We start from the raw sequence: 25,694 nt of genomic DNA, 5'->3' as shown, positions 1-25,694 counted from the left end.
TTCTAAATAATTGTCTATTCAGTCATGTACATTTGCAGCTAAAATATGAACAGTACAGTAACATCAGAAATAGTTGAGAGGGATCGGTGTTAAATAGAGTGGTAGGTTCTGCTGCCACGTGGGACCGACAGGCTAATCACAGTGTGAGGCAGGTCCCAGCAGCTCTGCGTCTGGTCCAGCTCCCTGCTGGTTTTCTGGGGAAGCAGCAGAAAACGGCCGAAGGCCTTGGACTTTGCTGTTCTGGTGAGACCCACGTGGAGTTCTGGGCAGCCTGGCTTCAGCCTGGCCCACGCCTGGCCCACGCCTGACCCTGAATACCTGGGTAGTAAATCAGTGGATGGAAGACATCTCTGTCCTGCTTCTCGTGTCCCTCAACTTTTCAAATAAATCCTATTTTTTAAATGATATATTGGAATTCTTAAAGCAATTGTTATATTAAATATTTGTATTTTATTTAGAACTTAATTTAGATTGTAGTAATTTCCCTGGAGTAAAACTACGATCAAAAATGTCGCTCCGATCTTACGGAAGCCGGGAAGGATCTGTATCCAGCCGCTCAGGAGAGTGCAGTCCTGTCCCCATGGGGTCTTTTCCAAGAAGAGGGTTTGTAAACGGAAGCAGAGAAAGTGCTGGATATCTGGAAGAGCTTGAAAAAGAAAGGTACCTTTTGTTCATTCTATATTCCAGTTTGTTGTTACTTTGTAAGACTACAAAATGCAAATGATTAGTAGATGATAGCTAGCGTGCATAGGGCAGTTTGTGTTTTGTACTGAGGTGCAGCCTGTTGCAGTGATTTCCATATCAGCCATTGCTTGGGGCCAGCGTAAGAGGCTAAGCTGCTGCTCCTGACACCAGCGTCCCATTTCAGCATGTCACCTCAAATCTCAGGTGCCCAGCTTCCAGCCTAACACTCTGCTAAAGTGCCTGGGCTCTTGCCAGCCAAGTGAGAGACTGAGGTGTGGCATTCAAGGCTTCTGTGCATGGGAGAGCTCAGTCTCTCTCTGTCACTATGCCTTTCAGATACATAAAGTAAATCTTTAAAAAAAAAAAAAGAACAAAACATTGCTTCCAATGAAACCAGTTCTGATTCTTCAAGCAAGTGTATTCAACTTTCTTATATGATGTTAATATTAGCTCGCTGCTAATAATAAGACCATGAGCAAGAACTCTGTCGCATATGTTGTACCCCCATAAATGATAGCATAAATGATGATTTCTTTTATTCCTGGAAGTTCATCATGTGAGTATCAGAGAACATACTGTGAGCAAGATGTTATGGTCTACTTCGGACAAAACCTGTATGGTCCAAATGTGTTCCTAGGCATGCTGCTGGCTAATGCTCTACGTGCCGGTCACAGTAGTTAAGTTGCTGTGTGTGGAGACAGCTCTGAATGCAGAAAAGATGTGTGGTGTCAAAACGAAAAAAGAATAGGAATTCTTGTGTAAAATGCAAAAAGTAGAGCTGCAAAGGATTGCGAGTTGCTAAAAGTCAGTGATTAGTGGTTTAATATAAGGCTGGATGCAGCTACGTTCCGTTTTTGACCCGACATGTGCTGTGTATAGTCACACATACTGTAAACCTGTCCACTGTGTGGTCATGCAGCACTGCTGACCTGTCCACTGTGTGGTCACGCAGCACTGCTGACCTGTACACTCTGTGGTCACGCAGCACTGCTGACCTGTACACTCTGTGGTCACGCAGCACTGCTGACCTGTCCACTGTGTGTGGTCATGCAGCACTGCTGACCTGTACACTGTGTGTGGTCACGCAGCACTGCTGACCTGTACACTGTGTGGTCACGCAGCACTGCTGACCTGTACACTGTGTGTGGTCACGCAGCACTGCTGACCTGTACACTCTATGGTCACACAGCACTGCTGACCTGTACACTGTGTGTGGTCACGCAGCACTGCTGACCTGTACACTGTGTGTGGTCACGCAGCACTGCTGACCTGTACACTGTGTGGTCACGCAGCACTGCTGACCTGTACACTGTGTGTGGTCACGCAGCACTGCTGACCTGTACACTGTGTGTGGTCACGCAGCACTGCTGACCTGTACACTCTGTGGTCACGCAGCACTGCTGACCTGTACACTGTGTGTGGTCACGCAGCACTGCTGACCTGTACACTGTGTGTGGTCACGCAGCACTGCTGACCTGTACACTCTGTGGTCACGCAGCACTGCTGACCTGTACACTGTGTGTGGTCACGCAGCACTGCTGACCTGTCCACTGTGTGTGGTCACGCAGCACTGCTGACCTGTCCACTGTGTGGTCACGCAGCACTGCTGACCTGTACACTGTGTGGTCACGCAGCACTGCTGACCTGTACACTCTGTGGTCACGCAGCACTGCTGACCTGTCCACTGTGTGTGGTCACGCAGCACTGCTGACCTGTACACTGTGTGGTCACGCAGCACTGCTGACCTGTACACTCTGTGGTCACGCAGCACTGCTGACCTGTCCACTGTGTGTGGTCACGCAGCACTGCTGACCTGTACACTCTGTGGTCACGCAGCACTGCTGACCTGTACACTCTGTGGTCACGCAGCACTGCTGACCTGTACACTCTGTGGTCACACATCAGTGCTGACCTGTACATTCTGTGGTCACACAGCACTGTAGACCTGTACACTCTGTGGTCACACATCACTGCTTACCTGTCCACTGTGTGGTCACGCAGCACTGCTGACCTGTCCACTGTGTGGTCACGCAGCACTGCTGACCTGTCCACTCTGTGGTCATGTATCACTGCTGACCTGTACACTGTGTGGTCACGCAGCACTATAGACCCATACATGCTGTACAGTTAGGTACATTAGACCCAGTTTTTTCCTAGTTCCAGAAGTAAATTAATTGTAGCTTTTCTACTTAAAACCTTTTTAGCATTTCGAATTGTAATGCTTAACTTACAATGGAAACACATTGTACAATTACAAAAATATTTTCTTCTTATTCTATTATGTACTTTTCTCCATGTTACATTTTTTTTTTAAATATTTTTGTTTATAAGGCAGAAACACACATATTAGCTGATATCTTCATGGAATCAAGATATCCTTGTCAGGCTTCCACATGCACGCTTTGTTCCACTGAAGGCCTTCCGAGGCAGTGCAGTGCGCTGAGCTGTCGCCTTCTCTTGCGATGGCACCCGCCCTCACACCTTCTGCAGTAGCTGCCCAAGGCTGGGTGGCAGCCACACTGTTCTCCTAAGTAGATGGGGTACTTTGCAGTGATGGAAAGTTTAGTATAGTCAACACGTCTGCTACTGGTACAATCAAGTATTGTTGTTGTCAGTATTACGTGCTGTACAACGTCGTGTGTTGGTAGAAGTGCTGCAGAGGTGTAAACCAGCATGGCCACACATCTGGTACTCTGCATTGGAGCCACCATGGTGACTGCAGTGTGTGTCCTGTCATCAATGACTGATTACCATTTGGCTCAAGACATTGGACTCGCCTTCTCCAGGCTGTCTCCAACCTGGTGATGATAACTTGTCCTTCATTCTCCTGTCCTCCAGCCACTCTGACATTGACCTGTCAGTTTGAGCTGATTTGTCAATTCTTAGTTCCTAATCCCATTTATTGGAGAATAATCATTGCAGAGTGATATCGCCATCCACCCCACCATTTTCCACTGTGGATCCTGCAGATTTCACTGGAGAAAGCCAAAAAGCAGGATGAGATCTTATCTTCATTCTGGCAGTCGGCTGCGAGCAGGTTCAGCCTTCTGGATTGTCTTCTGTTGGAATGACAGGAGAGACGAGGCGACCCCTCTGGTCCGCACCGCGTGGCCACACACAAGGCTTTCCTTCCTCCGTGTATTCCTCACTGTTGAGGTTGCTCAGGAAGGGAAAAGAACTTGAAGTAAGAAAACTACCTTCCATGCTCTCCAACCCATATTCATGTTACTAGTAGATTAGTTCCTCTTACCAAAAAAATACAAATAGAACTTTAATGTCAGAGTGGTGTTTCCGTGTGAGTAAACTCCAGGAGCCAAAATAAAAATTCCAGAGTGGGTGTTAGGCATAGTGTTTGTATTAGACTTCCTAGGTCACGTCACAACTCCATTTGCAATTCCATGTTCTGATCACATACGCACTTGGAAAGAGCAGGAGCTGGCTCAAGTGCGTGGGTCACTGCCACCCATCTGGAGGGCTGCAGGGGCCTGGTCCAACCTTGGCTTCTAGGAAATGAACAACAAATGAGAGATTTCTCTGTTTGCCCTGCTTCTCTCTTCCCTTTCATATAAGTAAATGGCTTTATAACAGTAATTTTCTACATGACAAAACACATACGATATGAACTAAGAAAATACATATACATCATAGCTGACAAAATATTGTTCTTAAATATTTACATCAGTGCAAGTGGCAGGAGCATAAACAAGAATTGACAGAGCTGTGGGATTTATCTTGTATGCATGGTAACATGTGAAGTGAGGTAGGGATAAGAATGTTCAATACAGCATTATTTACAATAGCAACAGATTAAGAAGACTTGAGTGCCTGGCACTGGAGAAGTGGTTGTAGTGTACCGCTTCGTGGATTATCTGTGGTGTTACGCAGCTAGGAAAGCAAGTGTGTAGTGCCTCTGTGTGTTCTGAGGGAGCAATCTCCAGCACAGGTTTTTATTTTTAAATAAAAGATAAGTACAGTGATGTGTTACTCTTTACACTGGCCAGTTGGCACATACACTCTCCATCTTAATAGAATATCTCTGAAAATATACCTAAGAAACCTCTAGCAGCAGTTCCTCAAAAGAAGGTGGACCACGTAGTTTTTGTACCTACCTAGTTTATCTCAGTGATCTGCCCTTGCTCTCATGCATGTAGTGACCAAGTAGAGTTCGTGTCTGGACATGGACATCGTCAGTTGGATTGCTCAGGAAATACATCACAAATTCATTTTCAAATCTCTTATTGCAAAATGAAAATATGTCACTGTGTCTGTTTTGACTATGAGAAGCTGAAAATCGTGTCAGTGTCTAAGGTACTGGTCTCCTGTGTTCTAGGATTCTTTTCTGGAATTATTGCCTCTTTATTGTCCTTTTCTTCTTGTAGTAATTTTGAGTTTTACTACATCCACCTTTTATTTACTGCCATGTTCTATATGTGAAAAATGCCTGTGGTTAGAAATGTAAGTATTCTTGTAAGGATGGTGACAACCTTTTAAGTAAAAATTGTAAAAAGCCTTTTAGTCACATGTTAGTGACTCTAATACACTGTCCTACTTTCAAAATCCAGATTCCTAAATTTCTTAAATTTGTTGCTGCTAGAGAACTTCACAGCAACCGCTGGTAGGAGTTGCTTTTATGCTGTCTGTATTAACATTATGTAAATTTATTTTATTTTTTAATAGATCATTACTTCTTGCTGATCTCGACAAGGAGGAAAAGGAAAAGGACTGGTATTATGCTCAACTGCAGAGCCTCACCAAGAGGATAGACAGCCTTCCTTTAACAGAAACTGTGAGTGACTTTTCACCTTTGGTAACTTGCTCTGTACAGTACTGAGGTTAGCTACTAAAACAAAACTCAGGATTGATTAACTTACAGTTATTTGTAAGTCTTGTGTGTTATCCAACTTTTAGGCAGTGTGCTCAGATCTAACCTCCTAAGTTGAGAATATTTAGTAATTTTGAATCCTTAAGGACTCAGGGTTTTCCTGGGCAAGCAGCTTACATATTCTTTGTTGCATTGCCTGTTACACTCTGGAGAAATATTTACCATGCCTATTTTGGGGATCAAATTACAGATAGCCTTTTCAGTGAAAATGTGAGGATAATTTGGGTCCTGTTCAGCCATAAGTGATGACAGCTGGAAGCATGGTCTTTTTGGGCAAAAACTAGTTTGTTTTGCAAATGGTACTTTTTTATGTCAAGAGATTGTGTCACTGTTCGTTTTCCCTCTCTGTCTCTCCATGCCAGTTTCCTTCACAGGCTTTTCTTGGGGCGCAGAAGAGTCCTTCCGAGATAGAGTAGCAACTGCCACCAACGCTGTATGCTTTTGAAGGGGGAAGTAGGCTAACTATAACTTCCTTCTTGGCTTAGCTTTTTCGTTTCCTGATAGCACTTGGGAAAATATGAGTCATAAAGAAAGCAGTGAAAAGAGAAGGAAGAACCTTTGGCAAGCAAGCAGCCAGCCAGGTGTGCTCGGTGGACCTCTGGCCCAAGGAGAGCCGGGCTGCATCCTCCCACTCCCGTGACAGCCAGTTGTCTAAAGGTTTCTCAGATCTCTTCCTGATGTGCTCATAATCTTCCTAGGAAGAAAGGAGATAGACAGGGGGAAGAGCTGTTGGAGAGTTTAGTGCTCAGAGGGAGGGGGCGGGATTTGGTTCTGTCATCCAAGTGCTGCTTCGCTCTTGTTGACTTTTGATAATGGGGAATCTGTAAATCCAGAGTCCAGCTGTGCGTGGACTCATTCAAGGGTTCCCGCCTGGACGGTCTGTCACTGACAAAATCAGTTCTCAGTATCCATTCCCAATGATTAAATGATTGTGTGTATTCAGCAGGATAGATAGGACATTATGATGAACAGTTGACAGCATGTTAACAAATTCAAACAGTTGTACCTTTTTTTTAGTTTGTAGATTTTGCTTTTTTACTGAGAAGCCACATTAGTGAACACTTCCATGTGGAGATAGTGAGCTGCAGTGGGTATCAAGCAAGTAGGGTGTCGTGTGAACACCGGATGTAGAGCAGATTGTTGAGTATGCCGTGTCGCATTGCACACTGTCGCTGGCAGGCGCGTTCCACACGTGCACTTAGAGCCATGCCAGTGCGTCAGCAGATATATCACGGATTGTCCCCTCTGTCACAGCCCAGGACCGGGCTGCTCACAGGAGAATGTTCTCTGGTGAACACAGCTGCGGTTCTGAACCAAAATGTTCTGACTCAGAAGTGTGTGCCATGTAGTTGGCAGTGGGCATGCCACGTGGCAGTGGGCATGTCACGTTAGAGGCTTCCACAGCACCCCTGCCCCTCCCATGACCTATTGAAACTTACCTGTCACACTGACTAGGCCTACTTCTTCTGGCCTTTATTACAGCTGTGTTTGTCAGTTTAATTACCTGGTCCTTTTTATCCTTTTGTAGATGTGCAGTTATCACAGACTGAGCCTAGTACATACAGTCAAGTTTTAGGGCTCCTTGAAGTGAAAATGGTTTTCTCATTGGTCATGGTTTACACATTTACCTGTCTATTTCTTTTATTGGTACTTATATGCCTTTTCGCTCTTACTGATAAACATACAAATCTAATGAAATAATAATATTTTTGTATTTAGTTTTCCTTACAAACAGATATGACCAGAAGGCAGCTGGAATATGAAGCAAGGCAACTCAGAGCTGCAATGGAAGAGCAGCTCGGCACTTGCCAGGACATGGAGAAGAGAGCACAGGTGAGCTGCCTGGTGGCAGCTGGGGGAGGGCTGAGGGAGGGATGGGGCAGGGACGGAGGAGGGCTGGGGGAGGGACGGGGCAGGGACGGGGGAGGAACGGGGCAGGGACGGGGGAGGGACGGCAGGAGGGCTGGGGGAAGGACGGGGGAGGGATGGAGAGGGCTGGGGCAGGGACGGGGGAGGGACGGCAGGAGGGCTGGGGGAGGGACGGCAGGAGGGCTGGGGGAGGGACAGGGCAGGGACAGGGGAGGGACGGCAGGAGGGATGGCAGCAGGGCTGGGGGAGGGCTGGGAGGAGGGCCGGGAGCCAGAGCTCTGTTCATGGAATTCACTTTCAGGGGTTTATTGACTGATCAATTTGAAAGTCAAAGTTACAGAGAAAGATCTTTGGTCTGGTAGCTCACTGCTCCAAATGGCAGCAACAGCCAGGGCTGGGCTGGGGTGAAGCCAGGAGCTGCTTCTGGGTCTCCCACATGGATCCAGGGCCGTCATCCTCCACTACTTTCCCAGGCCTTCAGCAGAAGTCAGAGAAGTGGAACAGTTGGGGATTAAAGCAGAGCCCAAGTGGGATGCCAGTATCAGTTGGTGTCTTTACCCCTAATTTTCTCCCCCCTCCCCCGATTTTCTTATTAAAGGTGATTGTGAGTCTGTCTTTACATTGACACTTTTTCAAAATAAGAATAATTTTCCTGTCTCCTCCATGTTAGTTTCCACTACTGCTGTCCTGTTTTTGATTTAAATAAATAAAGGCCAGAAAGAGTTTGATCCTGCTCTTTTAGTAACTGGTAGTTCTCCGTTGAGGTTTTTCCTCCATGTAACCCAAGTATGTATATGACGCTCAAATAGGTCACTGCTCTTCAGCTTTCGCACTGAAAGTGGAAGCCCTCTTTCCGGGATAGTAGGGAAGAAACATGAAGAAGTATGAGTAGAATTTCAATCCATTTTCCCCCCTCAGCTAATGTCAAGGAGGAGGTGAACTGGAGAGGATTCTGTGCGTCTGTTACAAGAGCACTCGGGCGTCTTGTGTTCCATCTCAGAGGACCTGTGTCCCAGTCCTGGCTCCGCTCCCAGGGTCATCTTCCCGAAGGTGATGGCTCAAGTGCTTGGAGGCACGGAGACTTGGGTGGAAGTCCTGGCTGTGCCTCCACTGCAGGCATCTGGAGGGAGAACTTAGGAGCTTCTGTCTTTGTCGTTTTCTCTGTTGTTTATGTTATGGTTGCTTGCCTAGAAAAGCGACGGCCCAAAGCCTTGGGACCCTGCACCCATGTGGGAGTCCTGGAAGAAGCTCCAGGCTCCTGGCTTTGGATCAGCTCAGCTCCAGCCGTTGCGGCCACTTAGGGAATTAACCAGCAGGTGGAATATCTTTCTGTGTCTCCTCCTCTCTGTAGATCTGACTTTCCAATAAAAATGAATAAATCTTTAAAAAATAAAGCAAAAAATGGAAATGAGTGAGGGAGGACATGTCTACAGTAACAGGACAGGGGGTTTGGCAGAGCAGTGAGGCACTGCTTGGGATTCCCCCATTCTATATGGGAGTGACTGCGCTCGTGCCTGGCTCTGCTTCAGTCCAGCCTTCATGCCAGTGCATGCCCAGTGAGGCAGCAGGTGGCTCAGGCACTCGGGTCCCCATTGCCCTGTCCTGGCTGCAGCTATTACAGGCATTTGGGGAGTGAACTATTCGATGGATGACTTCGCTCTGTCTCTATGTACCCTTACCGTTCAAATTAAAGAAAGAATGAGGGGGTCAGTTTTGTCAGGAGGCATGGTAAGACACTGTAGGGGATGTTTGTATCTCTGTAGGAGTGCCAGTTCAAGTCCTGACTCCTCTGCTTATTTTTTTTTTTTAAGATTTATTTATTTTGATTGGAAAGTCAGATCCACCAAGAGGAAAGACAAAGATCCTCCATCCACTGGTTCACTCCTGAAGTGGTTCCAGTGCCAGAGCTCAACTAATTCAGACCCAGGGGCTTCTTCCAGGTCTCCTGCGTGAGTGCAGGGTCCCAAGGCTTTGGGCCATCCTCAGCTGCTTTCCTAGGCCACAGTAGGGAACTGAATGGGAAGTGGAGCTGCCGGAATATGAACTGATGCCCCTATGGGATCCTGGGCGTTCAAGGCGAGGACTTTAGCCCTTAGGCCGCCACGGTGGGCCCTCCTCCACTTTTGATCTTAGTTTCTGCTAATGCGTCCTGGGAGGCAGTGGGAAAGGCTTGGGGCCCTACCATAGGAGCAGTAGACTCGCATGGAGTGCCAGGTGTTTGCTAGATCCTGGAAAGCGAAAGAGTAATGAGAGATCTGACCCTTTTCTGTTCTGTTCTGCCCTTCAAGTAGATGTAAGTAAACAAATCGATATTTGTAAGTATTAATAAATGTGTATATACCTAAAAAAGCCTACATAAAAATATAAAGTTATGCTCAGTTCAGCAGCAGTACACTAAAATATAAAATTGATGAGGGACCACAAATTATCTTAAAAATGGAAAACTCTAGATGAAAAAACTTTTATATCAGAAAAAATGTCCATCTTAAAGTAACACAAAGATATACAGTTTCATGCTAAACAGTATTTTGAAACGAGGAAAAATGATTCTGAAGTTTATAATCCAAGAATTTTCTGAGAATATTTAGGAAAGAAAAAATGATCAGTGGGAATTTTCCTTATGGACATTTGTTAATATTGGAATAATCATTATAGTAACTCAAAAGTAGAAGGTAAATAGCACAAAATAGACACTAGAAAAAGAAAAATATTCAGTTAAATCAGAAATTTTAGGTGAAATGGTAAATTAATAAATGTATGTTCAACTGGCCACCTTTTAGAAGATAGATCGCTATTTCACATCTTAAAAATAAATTACAAATGAATTAAAAATCCAAGAGTAAAAAATATATCTAAAACCAGTAGACTAGAAAATGAAGGCCATCTTCTGCGACAAAGCAGGCCCCACGAGAGTCCTGGTGTGGGGCCTGGCTGCTCGATGTTCCCAGCACGCTGCTACTGTGCGTGCAAGACACGGACTGGGAGAACACGGAGCCCCAAGTCCACCCGCAAATGGAAGATCTGTTATTCTGTCCATCAAACAGATAAATAAATCTTAAAAAAAAAAAAAGAAGATAGAAATTAAAGCAAGAAAGAGAAGGAAGTGAGTTGAGATTCACTTCATAAAACTGAAAAGCACTCACCTCACAAAGGGTAGACTGAGGGGTGTTTGTAGTACTTAGTGTGGGCTGAGGGGTGTTTGTAGTACTTAGTGTGAACTGAGGGGGTGTTTGTGGTACTTAGCCCTGAGCCTAGCATTCTGGGAGTGGACTGAGGCGTGTTTGTGGTACTTAGCCCTGAGCCTAGGCATTCTGGGAGTGGACTGGCAGGAAGATGCAGAAGGTTCCCAGACCTGCCTCCATCAGAGCCTCCTTTACCACTCCAGGAGGGCTTGGTGTGCTGATTACTAGGAAAGAAAATGCAAGTAGACCTCAGAAAGTTTCATAGAGAATGGAACTGAGGGTCCTGCTTGCTTGGCTTCCTGCCACCCACATGGGAAACTCAGGTGGACTTCTGGCTCCTGGCCTCACCTGGCCCAAACCTGGCCATAGTGATCCTTTAGGAGTAAAGCAATGGATGGGCAATCTCTTTTTGACTCTTTTTCTTTCTCTGTGGCTCTGTCTTTCAAATAAATAAGTAAATTTTTAAAAGAAAGAAAAATTAAACTGACTCCAACTTGGTGTTAGTATGTAAATCTATTAAAACAAATATCTCACTTCTTCCATAAGTAGTTTGGCATACCCTGCATTGTTCTTTGGTGGTTATAATGTGATTACTCATACTAACGCTTGTAACAGAAAGATGTCTGATTTGCTCTCTTGTTTTATTCTAGCGAAGAATAGCCAGAATTCAACAAATAGATAAAGACATACTCCGTATACGACAGCTTTTACAGTCCCAAACAACGGAAGCAGAGGTTAGTGCATGGCTTTTTTTTGTTTGTGGATATAAATAAAGGTGTTTAGAAAAGAAGATGTGTATAATTCACGTAGCATTATAACTTTAAGGCAGTTAAAATTTATTAGAGCCATGAGCATAGATAACATGTCAACTACCTGCTTACATATAACCAGTAAATAATTTTGCTGTCATCAGCCAGTAAGTAAGCTTTTCCCATGGCGAGAGCTGAGTATATGCACCTCCCAGTGCATACTCCATAAATTCCATGAAATGGCCTAGAAAACAGAAAAGGTGCAAAGATGAGGGTTAGTGAGAACCGGAAGGCTCGGAGCAGGAAGACTAGGAACCGCGTGGCGACTGTTCAGTGCGTCTTCCCGCGTCAGCAGCAGAAGTCCTGAGGAGCTCCAGTGTGGAGCTCTAGAAAGTTCCAGAACTGGCTCCGTGATTGACCTCAAGAGCTGAGGATGAAAGCGGAACTGTGACTGACAGTTGCTCAGGACACAGATGGAGGTCAAGCCTCTGCACACAGATTTAAATTGCAGGATTTGCCAACAAAGCAGCCGACATGGACCATCCTAACTAGAGCAGATAGAATGTCTCAGGCCTAGAGCTGTGTCCCTTCCATAGTCAGGCCACTCTGAAATACAGACAAACACTAACAGCCACCATATGTTCCAGGAAAGTTTCCAACAAGAAGGAGCATAGAAATAGATTAATTCTTCTTAAAGGAAAAAAATTCCAAAAATGAGGATTTTCAGTAAGAAACAATATTATATTCATAAAGAAAGAAAAGTATGGTATACAAAAGAATATTTTTATAATAACTAGAGAGTTGATGGGAGTTAAAAATTGTAATAATAGAAATGAAAAACCCAATAGAAAGGTTATCAAAGTAAAGCCAGATAATCAGAAAGTACAATCAGGGATGGATGCCTGGCACTGCAGGTGGGATAGCTCTGGTGTGCGGCATGCGGTACACGTGGCGGCTGAGAGCCTGGATCCAGCCACACACCTGCTCTCCTGGCCTGGATCCAGCCACACACCTGCTCTCCTGGCCTGGATCCTGCCACATACCTGCTCTCCTGGCCTGGATCCTGCCACACACCTGCTCTCCTGGCCTGGATCCTGCCACATACCTGCTCTCCTGGCCTGGATCCTGCCACATACCTGCTCTCCTGGCTTGGATCCAGCCACACACCTGCTCTCCTGGCTTGGATCCAGCCACACACCTGCTCTCTTGGCCTGGATCCTGCCACACACCTGCTCTCCTGGCCTGGATCCAGCCACACACCTGCTCTCCTGGCTTGGATCCAGCCACACACCTGCTCTCCTGGCTTGGAGCCTCAGCCGTCTCAGGCACCGGGAGAGCGGATCAGTGAGTGTCTCTGTTTTTTTCAAATCATAAAATAAATAAATTTGGGGATAGCGGGCTTTAAGGAGTAGTGGGCTGAACCAACCCTCAGATGCCCACATCTCATCTCAGAGGGCTGCTGTCGAGTCCCACCCTCGCTTCTGGTCCACCTTCTGGCCATTCGCCAGGGAAGCAGCAGACACAGGCTCAGCATCTTGGGCCCTGCCAGCCTCCGAGAGCTGCTGACCTTGGCCTTGCCCAGCTCTGGCTGCTGTGGACTTTTGAAGAATGAACTGGGAAATGAAGGATCTCTCTCTTCAAGTAAATAAATGAAAAACTTTAAGATAAAGACCCTAATAAACCACGTCTCATTTAAAAATGTTACTGTATTTTATTTAAAAGAGAGAAAACAGAAGTCATCCCATTTGTTCCAGGCAGAGAATGGGCAGAATAATGATGTCATCCTAGGAAATAAATTAAAAATTCCCTGACTTGAGAGCTTAGTGCTATGCTGCAATTTAAAGTAATCTCACACTACAGCACATCATGAAACAAAGAGAAAATCCTCAAACCCTCTAGAAAAGGAAAGGAAGAGAGATTTCATTGGAAGGAATAGATGCGTAGGAAGCCGCGGTGCCGCGTCCCTTTGACCCGCGCTCTGTTGATGTACGTGGGAAAGTCGTACCAGATGGCCCAGTCCTTGGGCCCGTGCCTCATGTGGGAGATCTCCAGGCTCCTGGCTTTGACTTGCTCCAGGCCCAGCCCTTGTGGCCATTTGGGCCATAAACCAGTAGATGGAAGATAGTTCTCGCCCTCTCTTTTTGTGGTCTTCCTATCAAATAAATAAATATTTTTAAAAAGAATTATAAGAATAGAAACAATGAAACATAGAGCTTTTTTCAGGTATGTTTCATACCAATACTTTTACGATACTAGTTATCCTTCAGTTCACAAATTCTGTATGTCCCAGGCCGCCTACTTTATGCATGGTGGGTGAAAGTGTTTGGAACGTTCCACAGCTTCCTTTACTAGATCATGTCACAGACTCACTGGACTCTGCTTGGGATTGTGGCTTCATGAAAGGGTGCAGACCAGGAAGAGCCAGTGATCCTCATGATCAAATCCAGAGAGGGCTGGGGGTGCGGCGTGCCAGCTGCCCGCCCGTAAGTGTGTCCAAGAACCAGCAAGCTCCACTGAGCACTGACAACCAGAGTTCTCCTTGGCGTCCCGCTCTGTAGACATTACCCACATGACTGAACCAAGTGTTCAGCATTCTGCTCCCTGGAGCTGAGTCTGAGCCTCTGATCACATGGTGACAGGCACCCAGCCTGAGATGCCTTAGTAGTATAAAAAACACTTGTGTCACTCAAGAAGTTTAGAAGGTTTGTCAGGTTTCTCACTACATCACACCAGGCTCTAGATTTGTCTCTGATAAAACTGCTCAGCCTGAGAGTCAGAGGAGCAGGTGTTTGGTGTGTAAGACAGCCACAGCCCACAGCAGCGTGCTTGGGGTTGGTTCCTGGCTCCAGCTCCTGTTAATGCAGTGCATGGGAGAGATCTCTCCCTTTTCTCCATTCTCATCTTCCCTACTCTCCCCTTTCCTCTTCCCTCCCCTCTTCTTTTACCTTTTTGTTTTATATTTCTGTCTGAGGGAAAAAACAAAGGGAGAAAGAATATGCAGTTCCACCTACTGGTTCATATCCAGTATCCGTGTTGGCTAAGGCATAATGGATAGATAGGGAGCTGGCTATGTGGCAGGACCCAAAGGCCTGAGCCATCACTACTGCCCCTCAGGGGCTGCATTACCAAGACGCTGCTGCAGTCAGAGTGATGAAGGTGGCTGTTGAAGCCAGGCACTGCTGATTTTGAGATGCTGTTGTCCTGGCTGGCATGTTAGCCACTAGACTGAATGGTCTGCATCCACTGTATTTTTAATTTCCAGAGCAGGCAGTAAGTTGGCATGTTTGATGCCCAAATTTCCTCTTGGAGTGCGTCTGTCCAGTCCTGGCTTCTCCACTTGCAGCCAGTCCACTCTGGGAGGTAGCAGGCAGTTGTTAGGTATTTGAGTCTCTTCCACTCACATGGGAGACCTGCTAGCACACATTCTAGGCATTCTGACCCGGTCCCACTGTCCAGGCACTCGGGGAGTGAACCAGTTGATGGAAGAGCTGTCAGTCTTCTACCTTTCAATAAATTAAGCAATTTTTAATTGGAGTTTTTTTCATATACACAATTTTTAAATTGGGCTATACTATATCTTGTATTTTATCTTGATATTTTTTGCTTTGAGTTTTTTTTTTCTAGCTTCTTTATAGTTTCTACTACTTTTCTCTATTCTATTGTTTCTGTATCTGGTAGGTTTTAATGTTTCCAAAACAGTATTCATATTTATTTAAATAAACTAAGAATTTTATTTGTATTTGCATAGCCCTCTCCAGGCATGTGTTTGTCACAGCAGTTAGAGGCTGGTTGGAATGCCTACATTCCAGGCTAGTCCGACTGCCTCAGTTCCATTGCCAGGAAATGGACACACGAGAGGCAGCAGGGAGACCTCGCTCAGGTACTTGGGTTCTGGCATCTGGCTATCTGTCTCTCCTCTGTTCAAATAAAATGATAATAAATAATGTTTATTAATGAGGTGAATAAAGTAGCCTTCCACTTAATAACTTGAACTTGCCCCTTGACCGTCACTTTGTTCCTCTTCATCTTGCTGTTAATACAGCTTTCTTTTCATTTTTGTCCAACGTATTTTTTTTCTCTGCCTTTATTTCCAATTTCACCAGCATTTTGGCCACTAGAAATTCTTAACAACTTGTCACATGTTAATAGTAATCCTCATTTCTGGTTTATTTCAACTTGGGGGTTGACTTGTGTTTTTTGTTACATTTGATCTAATATTTTAGTAAACATCAATGAACTAAAGGAAGTTGACATTTACTCCATGCAATGTCATGATATACTTAAGGAAGAACCCAAACACGTTGTTTTACTTTACTGTTTAGTTTTTTTATTCCTTTACTGTCCTCCTCCTAATGTCGAATCAAGGGGAGGCATGAAGATGGACAAGAGCAGAGACCGAGCACTCACAAGTTAGATGGTGGGATCTTTCTCCTTTGTGGGACTCACTGCTGATGGTGTGTGTCCCTGCTGCTCACAGCGGGTTCAGGGCTGCTGGTAGTTCAGAACTCAGAAACTGCAGAAGGGCCTGAGAGCAGGGCACCCAGTGCTCCGACTTTTCCTATTACATCCCTTGACACACTTTTCAAGCAGCTGCTTTGTAAGGAGCAAGAAATGAAAGCAATGGGAGCTGGGTGCAGGCTCATGTGTCTTAAGAGTCTAGTACCTCAATGAAGAACAGCGGAGAAGCAAGATACCTTACCGTGCAAAGTGAGAATACATGCTAGCGAAGGAACATAGGCGTGCACTGCTCCGAGTTCCAGGTCCATCCCTCTGTGGGACTTGAGGCAGGGCCTACATGTGTGTTCAGTTAGGGTCTGGGGTCATGGGCGGTGTCTGAGGCAGGGCCTACGTGTGCACTCAGGGTCTGGGGTCAGGCTGTGTCTGAGGCAGGGCCTAAGTGTATGTTCAGTTAGGGTTTGGGGCCTGAGCAACACCCTTCTTGTCCTTTTTTGGAAAATTCAGAATTGTGGTTTGCGGTACTTGATGGGAGTGGGCATGTCAGCCATGATAACCTGTTTTTAAGGTGCATTTGTTTTTATTAGAAAGGCAGCGATGCAGAAAGAAGGATCTTCCATCACTGGTTTATTCCCCAAATGGCTGCGACAGCCAGAGCTGAGCCAATCTAAAGCCCGAACCAGGAGTTTCTTCCAGGTCTCCCATGTAGATGCAGGGTCGTTAGCAGTTAGGCCATCTTCCAGTGCTTTTACAGGCTACAAACAAGAAGGTGGTTGGGAAGCGGAGCAGCAGGAGCACAAACCAGTGCCCACATGGGATACAGCAGTGAAGGTCAGCTTGTTGAGTCACAGTGCTGCTCCCCACAGGGGTCTTAATATAAAGATCTTACAGGCAGATTAGGCCTTGGCAGAATCACCCACGGCCAAGGTATATATACTTTAAACTGCTGCCAGTTGAAACTACAGAAGCTGTGGTTTTGCTGCTACACAGACATGGGGGAGCTTGGCCGCTTCAGGTGGGAATGCAGCACAGGTGAGGCCACGATGGGGCTGGAGACCTCAGCTTTCCCTTGCCGCACTGCCTGCCTGCACTAAGTACAGCGTGGCCTCAAAGCCTCTAGAAATGGGACTGACATGTCAGATGGCGGTAGAACTCCACCTACCACCAGCATCCCGAGAGGGCATCGTTTACTTTCCTAGCTGTCCCACTTTCTGCAGCCCCTCTGGCGGCCTGAAGAAAAGCAGCCAAAGATGACCCAGTTGTTTGGGCTCCTGCCACCCAGGTGGGAGACTCGAAAGGTGCTCCTGGCTCCTGCCTTGTGCCCGGCCAGCCCTAGCCATTGCAGCTGTCTGGGCAATAAACTAGTGAGTGGAAGATCTCTCTGTCTCCCTCTTTGTATCTGACTTTCAAATAAAATAAATATGTCTTTAAAAATACGCAAGTGGAAGATCTCTCTGTCTCCCTCTTTGTATCTGACTTTCAAATAAAATAAATATGTCTTTAAAAATACACAGTAAGAACTGCTTATTTTCTTTTTCAAATAAACACGTTGAAAGTCAGAGTTACACAGAGGCAGGGAGAGGTCAGAAGAGCCCTGGAAAGATGGCCTTCTGCTGTAGCCTGTCAGTGTCCCCTGGACGCTGGCCTTCCAGCAGCGGCCTGACCCAGCACGCCACAGCACCACAGCTGTGCAGTGCTCTCCCAACTCATTCGTAAGTCAAGGGACGAGCGTTTAACCTAGTAGTTAAGATTCCCGCTTTTCCCAAGAGTGCTGGTTTCAGCTCCTTACACCAGCTCCTACGAATGCTGACCCCAGGAGGCGGCAGTGACAGTGCGGGTCATTGGGTGGGGATCCCGGGCCCCGGCTCCTCGGTCTCTCCACCTTGTGCCAATGCAGGCTCTGGGGAGTGAGCCGGCCCAGGAGAGTGTGTCTGTATGCTCTCTGCCTCAGATGAATGGAAAAGATCTGAGTAGGTATATCACTGGAAACGATACAGGAATGACCGATGAACGTGAACAGTATTAATTAAGGAACGCAGATCCCAAGCACTGTGTGTGTTTCAGACGCTCCAGGGCCTGTTGTAAGGTTGGCAGCAAGCATTAGTGAGGAGGTGGGGCAGTGGAGCACTTGCACATCGCACAGGGGATGTGCATGACTCTGCCACTTGAAAAGCTGTCTGACAGTTCCTTGAAATTTGGACTTACAGTGTGACCCATCCATCCCTCTCAGTGCCATTGCAGACAAGTGAAAACATACATCCATATGAAAGCTGGAGCTAGCGCGTTTGTAGCATCTTCATTCATGAGAGCTCAAACTATAAACAAAATGAGGTATTTTCTTACAATGACATTTATTGACTACTGACAATAAAAAGCAAATTAATGATACTAAACTATAATACAAATGGACTTTAGAAACATAATAAACTATAGCAGACACATAAAGTGCATTTGTGTACAATACTTAGAAAAGGCAAATTTATAAAAGCAAAATGCAGATGAATGGCTCCACAGGGTGACAGGCGGACTGCTGTGGCACCAGTAGGAAGTCCTCCTGCTGTGACAAAACTGCTGACTGGACTACGACAGTGCTTGGTGAATTTACTGAAAGCCATTCAAGTGTACAGCTAGAATATTTCAATGTGTGTGAATACCTCAACAAATTCCCTTTACGTTGTTGCCAGTCTGATCATGTAGGGTTGAAAATCTTGGAAATGAGAAGCTGGTTGGGATGCTTCCTGACTTACGTCTTCTTGAATGGTGCCCCTGGACTGAGGCAGAGCTGTGGCCTGGATCAGTGAAGTGGGGGGAGTGCAGAGGGGAGGACGGGGCGGCCTGCGGGCAGTGAAGAGGGGGGAGTAGTGCAGAGGGGAGGACGGGGCGGCCCGCGGGCAGTAGAGTGAGCTCCACAGCCGACAGCCGGGCTCTGGTCGCAGCCCTGTCACTGTCGTGCTCTGTGCCCAATTCAGCTGTAAAATGGGGTGGGTTGATCCCGGTGCAGTAGCCTAGCTCTAAGGTCCTCACCTTGCACATGCCAGGATCCCATGTGGGTGCCAGTTCATGTCCTGGCTTCCCCACTTCCCATCCAGCTCCATGCTTGTCCTGGAAAAGCAATCAAGAACTGCCCAAATCCCTGGGCCCCTGCATTCATGTGGGAGACCCAGAAGAGGCTCCTGGCTCCTGGCTTTGGGTCAGCTCAGCTCTGGCTATTGCAGCCACTCGGGAATAACCAGCAGATGGAAGACCTTCCTCTCTGTGTCCCCTCCTGTCTGTGTATCAGACTTTCCAATAAAAATAAGTAAGTTTCCAAGAAAGATCGGGGTGGGTTATAATAGTACTTCATGTGCCATGTGTTGTCTGCTTGCTGGACTTGCGTTTGGACCTTCTGTTCACTGTCATCTCCTCCTGGTTTCTTGGGGCCTTCTGGCCTTTGCAGGGTCATCGTCTTCTTAAGGTGGCCTTCCCCGCCTCTTCTCATTCTCAGGAAGACAGGCTTAGCACTGCAGCCTCTGTCTCTCAAGTGACTGAAGAAATCAGTGTGTCGCAGTTCAGTGAGATTATTCGTTTTCTGTTTTAGCTCCTTTTCTTTCACTTTCTCCCTTGTATTTGGTACCTCAGTGGCACCACGATTCTCTGACACTCCAGAACCAACCGTTAGTTTGTTGATGGGAATGTTGCAAGCGAATTAATTTACATTTCTTTTCTAAGTGGTCTAGGAAAGCTTGTTATTTAAGAAAATTACGGTGGAAATCATTCTGTGCTAAAGTTATCCACCCTGAGCCAAATTTCCGAGGTGTCATTTTTATTTAGTGCTTTCCCAGAGGAAGAACACGGGTGTTTCTGTAAAAAATGACGAGAAATTATGGTACCTATTTGATTCTGAGTGGCATTTTTGCATAGCGGCTGCTTTGTACTGAATATCATCTATTTTGGAATTACAGCCCTTGCTATAATCCGTCCTTTTTACTTCATTAGGAGAGGTTTAGAGTCAGAGCGTCTGCTTTGGTTTTACATGACTTGTATTAGCAGACTGTGGGTATCTTGCTGCTGCATTGGCAGCTCTGCAGAGTGCCAGCCGTGCAGCCTGGCAGCAACAGTGTTGTGTGTCTGTGGACCTCACGATGGGCCTGGTGCTCACGGCACGCACTGCACCTGCTCTCGCTGGCCGAAAGTGGGAAGGCGAGTGGGCTGCTCTGCACTTTGTCAGCGTGTGATTGACACGTTTCAACAAAGCGCACTTCCTTTGTGTGTGATGATGTTTAACTCCACATTAACAGAGCAAGCATGAAGCTGAGCCGCAGAGAGAAGGCCTAGGAATGGCACAAATTAGCATGGCACCTTCTGGTAGTGGAACATCCTTTTGTAGTTCAAGCTGGGGTGGCCTGGCTTTTGGACAGTTGGAAGCCTCGCTTTCTCCTGAAGCGCTCCTCGGCAGACTGCTGTCTCCGCCCTGCAGGTTTTCTGAGTGTGTGTCTGTGTTAGCATCAAGGCCTGTGCGAGAGGAGCCTCCTGGCTCGGAGCCAGTGACTCCTGCGTGGCCTGGCTGGCCGCTCCCTGAAGTATCCTGCTTATTTTTGTTCTTCTGAGTTATCTTTTTAAATAAAGATGCTTTAACTTAGGCTGATGAGAATTGTCCTCCTGTCACCATAAAAATTCCTGTGATCTTTTTAGGCTACTTTTGATAGCACACTATTTTTTGAAAGAATATACTTGTATTGTTCGTTGTGATTACCATGTTAAGCTTGGTGCAGTGGGTAAGAAGCCATTGGAAGGACCTGCATCCCGCCTCGGAGTCCCTGCCCTGCTTCCTGTTTCAGAGTCCTGCTGGAGGCAGCCCTGGGAGGCTGCTGGGGTGCACCCGGAGAGACCCAGGCCTGCTTCCCAGCTCCGGGCTTCCGCCTGCTTCCGGCCTGGCTGCTGCAAACGTCTGGGGTAAAGCAGTCTGTCTGTTTCTATCTCTCCCTTTAAGGTAAACACAGATAAATAATAAATGGTGCTTAAAATGTGTAGACTTAGTGTTTTTTTAAAAAAATACTTCATTCAACATTACTAGTTAGCGTTATATTGGAAATGAAAACAAAATAGATTTGAATAACGCATTTGAGTATTCTTCTGTTATTTATGAAGTTATTTGGAAAGTTTCTGTGTGTTTAGTCTACCTTAAAGATTTATTTCTTTTAATTGGAAAGTCAGATATACAGAGAGGAGGAGAGACAGAGAGGAAGATCTTCCATCCGATGATTCACTCCCCAAGTGAGCCACAACGGCTGGTGCTGCGCCAATCCAAAGCCAGGATCCAGGAACTTCTTCCGGGTCTCCCACACGGGTGCAGGGTCCCAAAGCTTTGGGCCGTCGTCAACTGCTTTCCCAGGCCACAAGCAGGAAGCTGGATGGAAAGTGGAGCTGGCGAGGACTTTAGGTGCTAGGCCACCGTGCCGGGCCCAACCCCGCTGTATTCTTAATTTCTGATATATCAGCTATCATTTGATCCATTTCCTGTATTACATGTTCCTCAAATTCCTTGAACTCCTGTATTATGTGCTTCTCGTTCTCGTTGATAAGAAGCTTTATAACAAGTGTTCTGAATCCCCCATTTTCTCAATGTATTCCCTAGTTAACTCTGATGTTGGCAAAGGCTTGTGCCCCTTGCAGGGGAGTCTGCAGTAATATTCCTGTGCCTTTGTCTCCTCCTTTGCTCTTGGTCGTTGTACTTCCGGTTAGCAAATTCTTCTCCTTGTGGCAGGTTTCTAAGCACTGTAACGCACAGGTCTGCAATTTGATATTACTTATTGTGGTTGGTACACGGTCTTTTGTTTGCGGTCACTTGTGCTACTCCCTCCAGTGGGTTCCGGGTCTGAATTCTTATATTTCCACTGTGGTCTCCGTAGCCCCAGCACCTGGCTCACCACTCTCCACCTCCTGCGATATTGTGCTGAGGCTGTACCATTGTCTGAACAGCTTTTCTCCCCCTTCCAGTTGGAGCAGGTCCCAGAACTAGGGAGACACCAGGTGTCCTATATAGTTAGATTCTTGGTAGTGCTGATCTTGCAGAACCCATTGGCCACATGAACTGATTTTGTCCTGTACGATGCCAATGACTGCAGGTAGTTTTTTAAAAAGATTAGTTTATTTAAAAGGTAAAGTTAGAGAAAAAAAGAGATGTGTGGGAATATCTTCCAACATAGCTCCTCCCAGGCACATTAGCTTCCCGGATTGGAAGTGGAGGCATAGCAGGCAGACTTTGCTCACCATTCCACAACACTGACCCCAAAACGAAGGTAATTTAAAATAGCCATTAGCAGGATAAAAGGGAGATCTGGTTGAGGGTACACTGGTATCACAGGTGCAGCACCCAAGGCCATGCCTGTGCAACATCCTCAAGACTGTGGTTATCTCACACGTCCAGCCCAGCTTTGGTCACGTGGTGGGGGAGGAAGCAGACAGGTGCAGCAGGACTGCTGAGAGCTGGAGATGATGTAACCTCTTGCCTGGATATACCAAAAAGCACCCACATCTGAGTTGTACCCCGAACGTGTTAGACACCCAGCGTGAGATCTTTGTCTCTGCATCTATTTGTGCTTACTCACACACGTAGCATGTGCTTGCTTTTTGTTTGTTTTTTTTTTTAATTTGTTTGTTTAAAGTCATAGAGAGGGAGAGACAGAGAAGGAAAGAGATCTTCTGTCTGCTGGCTCACTCCCTAAATGGCAATAAAAGCCTAGGCTGGATACACTGAAGCCGGGAGTTTCATCCAGTTCTCCCATGAGGGTGCAGGGCCCAAGGTCAATTTCGAAGTCAGAGCCAGTGTTTCCAGAAAGCCTTCCCGTACTCCCAAACAGCCACTGTATGAATGTGTTGAGCTTCAGGGCAACGGTGGTAAAGGTGGCAACATCGTGTTGCATGATCCCGGATAACTAGTGTGCCGGTAGGACATGATGTGAGCTCAGTGTGCTGCTTAGTTGCACGTGGGTTGAAGGACCGTTGCAGAAGCACTCAGTAGCTGGTAGCAGTGCAAAGAGCTAGGTGAGTTTCTGCTCACTCCCTTCACTCACTTCTCCCAGCCCTCCCTGCCTGCTCCCAGCCCTCCCTTCCTGCTCCCCCCCTCCCTGCCTGCTCCCAGCCCTCCCTGCCTGCTCCCAGCCCTCCCTGCCTGCTCCCGCCCTCCCTGCCTGCTCCCTGTTGAGATGTATTCCTGAGGGTCGGAGGGGACTGAAGAAGCTTCCCCTCACAGGGAGTGCAGAGCGGTGTCCATCCAACCTGTGTCCACTGTGTGGTGTGAACAGATGCATCGCTTGCTGTTCTCTAGGAAACCATGACAACATAGCTCTCCAGTTACAAATTTGAGGAATGGTTAACGTAATAAAACACACCTATTTGTATGTATATAGCTGAACGTGGTTTGATAGAGTTTTCTCTTAAAAGTGTTATTACAGATGATGATCTAAAGTAAGCTTTTGCAGACCAATTAAGAAAACCTAACCTTGGTCTATAACATTGCTTCTATGGAAATTCCTTCTTAGTTTTGATATTTACATAATTGAGAAGGATGTATGCTCATGTAGGCCACTGGTTAGGCTAAGGCATGAAGGAAGATGGGGTGGGAGAAATGTTTGCCATTTTTTTTCTCCTGTATGGAGGGGAGGGCAGGTAGGACCACTCCGTGCTGCCAGACTAAGTCAGCACCTGGGGATTGGGAATGGCCACTTGATATCATCTTAGAGTCATGTTACTTGAGTGATTTTGATACTTCCAAGCCATTGTTGGTTTTGTTGATCCAGATTGAGAAAAATCTTTCCAAGGTCTGTTGGTTGACAAGTCCAGCTTCATGCATCTACACATCCAGGCACTTGGTGCCAAACCTTGGCCAGGAGAGTTGTCCATCCTGTTCTGCATGCCATCCTCTGACCTGGCACTCGACTTCCTCTGTTAATGTAAATGAGCTGGCTGTCATGTCCCCTGTGTGCATTTGGGCATGCTGACCACTGCATAGGCGCCAGCAACTGAGGAGACCCAGCCCCTATACATGCATTCCAAAGTCAGACTATATATCTTATGATTTTCCCTGTGGGTGGAGTTTGAGTCTAACAGTCTAGTTAGAGGATCCCCCAAGAAACCTTGCCTGAGGTTACTGCAGACCTAGCTCATGTGCCAGCTAGTGCGGAAGCCAATTCAGTCTGTCACTATGTCAGCCTACACACGTTAGTGAATGCTGGTGCCTGTTCAGTACGGTCCCAAATCCCATCTCCTATGCAAACCAGCATAGTACCACCAGGTACTGTGGCCTAGCCCAACCCAGCCTGCCACAAACTTGGCCCTACACACACCAGCAGAAACTGCAGCCTAGGTAGGGTATGCTGCAGTAACCCCCTCCACCTCCCCCAGCCCTGATTCCTGCACATGCTAGTAAATGCACATGAGTCCAGTCCAGTTTGTCCCATATCATTCAGAACCATGGGTGGTGCGGCTTAGCTCAGCCCAACCCACCCCCATGCCCAGCCCATACGCTAACAGGTGCTGCTGCCTTATCCAGCCTGACCTGCCCCCAGCCTCTCGTACTCAACGATGGGAACTGCATTCTAGCCAAAGAGTGACCACACTTTCCCTGCTAGACCCAATCTCATTCCCACATCTTGTGCTTACCAGGGGGTATTGTCATCAGCCTGACATGACTTACACCCAGTCCCAGCACATGCCAGCAGATGCTGCCACAAAATCCAGCAGGCCCACTTCTGGCTCTTGCACGTATCAGTGCATCCAGTTGCCTAGCCTAGCCCAGCCTTCTCCCAAGTCCAGCCACATGCAAGCCAACAGGTATTGCAACCCTGCCCTGACTATTCCACCCCAGTCTTGGCTTTCACGCTCAGTGGGAACAGTGGCCCAGCAGGGAAGTTCCTGAAGTTCCCTTACCAAACTCACTCTCCCTGAGGTCTTGTGCATGCTGTGGATCCTGTAGTCTAGTTTGACTCTGCTCAGCCTGCCCACAGTCCCAGCTCATGCTGGTGGGTGCTTTAGCTTAACCCAGCCTGGACTGGCCCAGTCCAAACCAGACCCAGCTCATGCGCATACCGAGGGGTGCTGCAGCCATGTTCAGCCCTGTCCATCCCAGTTCCTGCTCTCGTGCTAACCTCGCAAGAGAGTTCCTTTAGTTCCCCTACAAAGCCTGCTTCGAGCTCTGGATCTCGTAGCTGCTGGTGGTTCTCTGACCCAACCTAGCATGGCCCACCTGCAGTCCTAGCATTGGGTGCTGCATCCTGGCATGGTCTACACCCCATCCTACCCAACAGAAGAAATTGGACCACTCTCCCAGACAAGTGTTGACAGCAAGTATCTGGGCGAATGGAGGCTCTAAAGTGGACTATGTCAGCCAGTGCACCTTGGAAGGAGTGTCTCTCCTTGGAGCAACAACATCAGCAGTATTTCAGAAGTATCGAAACCATCTGAGTAGAACCTTCAGCACATGCTCCACATTGGAGACCCTGGGAAGACATCAGGTGGCTGGTCCCCATCCCCAGGTACTGATGTGGTTAGGTTGCTGGCAGCTTCTCCCCTTTTTTCCCCTCTTCCCCCAGATACAGGAAAAAGACAAAAGAAATAGGAAACAATGGTCTCATCTACTTTCCCCTATTCCTTGGCCCTTCCCACCCTAGTCAGTGGTACACATGGGCACGTATCCTTCCCAACTATGTAAACATCATAAAAAATGAAATTTAGAAAAGCGTGTGAAGGAGAAAAAGGATACCTGCACCTCCTCTGCTCTCAGGTGAATAAATAATACATGTATACAAATTGACACAAGTTGCTTAATGACTCACTAGTCTTTACTGGCCAGCACAGCCTTTGCTCTCCATCCACGTGAACCTGCCTCTCTTCGGT

General features: G+C 46.9%; 1 protein-coding gene across 2 annotated transcripts in view; it reads left to right on the top strand.

The window, feature by feature from the left end:
* Positions 1-25,694, top strand: part of APC (APC regulator of WNT signaling pathway) — a 91,702-nt gene that overhangs the window by 40,287 nt on the left and 25,721 nt on the right. For both annotated transcript variants that reach the window (XM_040973336.1, XM_040973346.1), the window contains 4 exons: positions 459-660; positions 5,362-5,470; positions 7,286-7,399; positions 11,268-11,351. In XM_040973336.1, the coding sequence (XP_040829270.1) occupies positions 459-660; positions 5,362-5,470; positions 7,286-7,399; positions 11,268-11,351 (509 nt within the window). The remainder of the gene's footprint in view (positions 1-458; positions 661-5,361; positions 5,471-7,285; positions 7,400-11,267; positions 11,352-25,694) is intronic.

Source organism: Ochotona curzoniae, unplaced genomic scaffold, assembly GCF_017591425.1.
Source record: "Ochotona curzoniae isolate NIBS_2020 unplaced genomic scaffold, NIBS_Ocur_1.0 contig_1, whole genome shotgun sequence".
NCBI lineage: Eukaryota > Metazoa > Chordata > Mammalia > Lagomorpha > Ochotonidae > Ochotona > Ochotona curzoniae.
This window is presented reverse-complemented; position numbering and strand designations above follow the sequence as displayed.